Source organism: Ipomoea nil, unplaced genomic scaffold (assembly GCF_001879475.1).
Source record: "Ipomoea nil cultivar Tokyo-kokei standard unplaced genomic scaffold, Asagao_1.1 scaffold1250, whole genome shotgun sequence".
NCBI lineage: Eukaryota > Viridiplantae > Streptophyta > Magnoliopsida > Solanales > Convolvulaceae > Ipomoea > Ipomoea nil.
Genome location: NW_017617678.1, coordinates 791,392 through 795,720, shown reverse-complemented (window position 1 = coordinate 795,720; position 4,329 = coordinate 791,392). Strand labels below are relative to the sequence as shown.

The following is a 4,329-nucleotide window of genomic DNA, read 5'->3' as shown; positions in this document are numbered from 1 at the left end:
GGTCGGTGTAGTCCACGCACATCCTCCAGGTGGGTGGCTTTGGGGCGAGGACCACGTTGGCTAGCCAGGTGGGGTATATGACCTCCCTGACATGACCGATCTCCAGCAGGGTGTCGACCTCCTTTTTGACGAATTCCCTCCTCTCGGCAGAGAGTTACCTTTTGCGCTGCTGGACTGGCTTGACCGCGGGGTCGACAGCCAACTTGTGCGTGATCACATCTCGGCTGAGGCCCGGCATGTCCTCGGGGCCCCATACGAAGACCTCCTTGTAGCTCCTGATGGTGTTAATTATCCGTGCCCGGAGCTCGGCCGGGAGGCCGACCTCTACCTTCACGACCCGGTCAGGTCGGCTGAGGTCGAGGATGACCTCCTCTGTCTCGACTACGTTCTCGGCCCGAGGTCGACCTGCTTCCTCCCGAAATGCCTTCTCGGCGATGGTGTGGACCTGGAGGTCCTTCTGACCAATTTGGCGGCACGCCTTCAAGTAGCAGCTGCAGCTTACCTTTTGGTCCCCCCGGGGGCGATCCCGACCCCGGCTAGTGTCGGGAACTTTAGGCACAGGTGCTCCATGAAAATCACGCACCTGAGGTCTTCTAAGGTGGGTCGACCGAGTATAATGTTGTGGGCGCCAATGATTTTGACGACTACGAACTCGACATCCCACCTCCTGGTGTGAGGTGGGGTACCTATCTACACCTCCAAATTGATCGACCCCTCGGTCTCAATTGAGTCCCCCGTGAACCCGGACAGGGGGGTCCGTACTTGCTCCAGCTGCCCTCTTGAGAGTCCCAATAGGGTGAACGTGTCGTACTACATGACGTTTACCGAGCTACCCGTGTCGACGAGCACCCGGTGCACCACCACGTTGTTGATGTCCAGCTTGACCACCAGGGAATCTCGGTAGGGGAAGGGCCCATCTGGCAGGTCGGTGTCGGTGAATGTGATGGGCTCTCTTTTCGGTTTCTTCTCGTGGGGGGTTCATGTGACCTCCCCCACGTACAAGCTTCTCGCCCACCTCTTCCGCTCGGCTGGCGAGTCCCCTCCCTCGGGCCCCCCAAAGATGACGTAGATGTCGCGTTTCTTCGGGGGCTGAGAGTCCTCCGTCGTCTTCTCCTCCTCCTCAGAGCTGTGGTCGTGGTCCCTCTTACGGGGTGCCGAGGTGGATGGCGCCTGACCACCCCCCTTCCTCCATACATTGCCTTGCTTCTGGCTTTGCGCCTGGCCGGGCTTCTTAATGAACTGACCGAGGTAGCCCATTTGGATGAGCTCATCGATTTGCCTCTTCAGGAGGATGCATTCGTTCGTATCGTGTCCCTTCTGCCGGTAGAACCTGCAATACTTGTTGTGGTCCCCCCTCCACGATATCTTCAAGCACTCCTCCTTCGGGAACACCATGATCCCCTGGTCCTCCGCGTGCGCCAGATGGTGCCCACAGGTTGTGTCAACGGGGTGAGGTAGCGTGTGGGGTTCAACCTGGGCCCCTCGGTATATTCACGTCGGTGTGGCCGCGGCGCCTTGCGCTCCTCTTTAGGTGCCTTATCTTTCCGACCTCTCCCCTCTTCCTGTTCCTTCTTCCTCTTTTTGGTAGCCTCAGCGTCAGCATACCTGGCTGCCCTGTCCATCAGGTCGGTGTAGCTCCTGGGAGGGTACCTGATGAGGTCCTGGTGGAAAGCGCCCGACCTGATGTTGTTTCGGAAAATCGGCATGGCCGACTTCCCATCGAAGTTGGCGACCCCCATGGTCTCCTTCTTCCACTTGCTGAGGTACTCGGCTAGTGATTCCGAGCTCCCCTGCTTCAGATTGCACAGGTCGGCGATTTGCTTTTTCCGCTGTATGTTGGTGGCGAAATGGGACAAGAACTGCCGGGTGAGGTCCGCAAAGGTGGAGATGGACCCTTCCGGGAGGGACGCGAACCAATCGTGCGCCTGCCCATCTAGGGTGGCGAAGAACCCTCTACACAGGATGGCGTCGGTGGCCCCGGCGATCATCATGGCGGCCCTATACCTGGTGAGGTGCGCCCGCGAGTCCGTGGTCCCCGAGTACGCTTTAATGGTGGGAAAGCAAAAATCTCGAGGTAAGGGCTCCTCCATGATGGTGTTTGCGAACGGGGAGCACAACACGTCCTGGGGCTCTGGAGACCCGTCCCTCTCGTCGATCTTCTTCTGGAGCTCGTCCATCCTCCTCCGCAGCTACTCGACCTCTTCCCAGTGGGAGCTCGGAGCTCTACCATTCGTTTCACCTGATCGTTCGACCCGGGAGGCCTGTTCACGTCGAGGTTGGGCTCGGGTCCCTCGACCTGATGACTTCCGCGAGTCCGCCTCTCGTCGCGGCTAGGCTCGGGGTTCGTGGCTTGGCGACCTCCGGGTGACTGATTGTCGTCGTGCTTGTCTGCGGGAACATGATTCTGCTGGTGGAGGCTCGTCGGCGGCAGGCCTCAGGCCCAACCTCTCTCGGGCTGGCACCCGGCTGCCCAGCCTCTCCATGGCAGGCCTGGTTTGGCTTGACCTCCTTCCATCCTCCTCATGACGTCGGTCACGTCGTGAGTCTCCTCCTCCCTGTGTCCGTCTACCGGGACGAATTGACCCCTCCCCCTGGGTAATAAGGGCCTGGGGTGGCCGGGTGCTTGGACCGCTGCGCCCCCGGGTGGGAGGAGGTGTAGGAGGTGCCAGCAGCCCTTGGTCGACGCCTGGGTCGGCAGGTACACTTGCTTAGAGGCCCCGCGCGACTCGGGCTAGCGCCGTGAAGGCCTGCTCAAAGACCTCCACCCCTTCGCGGACAAGGGCTAGGGGCGGAGTGGGGGCGGCGGGAAGTGGCGCGCCGCTGCTACGGTGATTTGTGAGGCGATCCCTCATGTCTCCCCCAGACCTGGCAGAGGTGGCCGGTTGAAGGCTGAGGACCCTGTTAGGGCCGTTCCCGGTTGCGACGAGCTGGGTTCTGCGGGAACCGTTGGTGTGACGCGAGTTGGATCTCAATCTTGTCATAGTAGCTGGTCATGGTAGACCACTGGATATAGAACACGCTTGAGCTGGTACAACAGCTCTCAACAAGAGCACCAATGATGGATTTAATTAACCCGGGGTGGCTCGAATTATCAAACCCGGATAAGAACGCAGTATAGATAATAAGTAAATAAATGAAACGATTTCGTAAAGGCCGTGAGACTGTATATTGTATTAAATGCCGTAGAATTGGCTATTACAATAATATTTTAGAACAAAGTGTGTAGAATGAATGTTAGATATGAATTAGTTGTCCTAAAGAGACAAGGTGGGGGGTTTTTATACAACTCCCACCCCTAACCACCACCCCCTAAGGTGGGGGGTGGTTAGATCTGCGTTGACCGCGTCCTCTTGACCGGTTCCATGTCAGCCCGTCGATGGCCGACCTCTCCCTAACCGACCCCCGGGTCGGCACCTTGCTCCGCCGACCTCCCCCGTGTCGACACCCTGCTCCGGCTGAGGTCCCCCCAGGCCGAGGTCCAGCGTGCCGAGGTCCTATGGGCCGAGGTCCAGCGTGCCGAAGTCCTATGGGCCAAGGCCCCATGGGTCAGGGCCCCGGGTCTTGCTCCACCTCTCCAGGTCTTGCTCCACTTCTCCACGTCTTGCTCCACCTCTCCGGGTCTTGCTCCACCTCACCGGGTCGGTTTGTTCCGGTCGTAATATATCCATCACTGATCTTCCTTAAGTGGTCAAGTGGTCCTTGCAGATTATATGAGCAATTAGTGTTGAAATAACAGCAGAAGTTTTGTCACTGTCCAAAACACTTTCTCAATTTTATTATGTTTAATGTGTTAAGAATATATGTGGTTGATGTTTTCTGTTTATACTTATTCACATTGTATTCCTTTAGAATAGGTATATTAGAGTAGTTGTTACAACTTTTGTCCTCCTGTGTATAGTATTTATACCTGTTAGCTTCTACATCAATATACGATTCATTTCCTCGGTTCATTTTCCTTTACATGGTATTAAGAGCCAGAACCTCCTATGAAGGCTTCTTTTATTTTTTCTTTTTTTTTCTTTTTTTTTTTGTACCCAATGCAACTAGCAATAGAGCAAACATGTATCCAAAAAAAGAGGCCAATTGTAGCAATAGGCACCTGCCAAAAGGTTCAGAACTTTAATATTGCACAACCAAAAAATTAAGAACTGACTAAATCAAGGAAGAATATAATATTTACCCGGTTCACTCCCATTTACTTATTATCACATAAATCATAATTTTAAAAATAAATCAAATATAGCACAATAATAATAACATAATATTGCACAACATTACTATTGTCAACTAAATTGTTACTTATTATAGAAAATATAATACTTTAGACTC

At 54.7% G+C, this 4,329-nt stretch overlaps 1 protein-coding gene across 1 annotated transcript; it reads right to left on the bottom strand.

The window, feature by feature from the left end:
- Nucleotides 1–1,367: 1,367 nt before the first annotated feature.
- Nucleotides 1,368–2,177, bottom strand: LOC109184102. The gene has a single exon (XM_019334145.1). It carries the CDS (start codon nt 2,175–2,177, stop codon nt 1,368–1,370), a length of 810 nt encoding a protein of 269 aa, XP_019189690.1.
- Nucleotides 2,178–4,329: the final 2,152 nt, after the last annotated feature.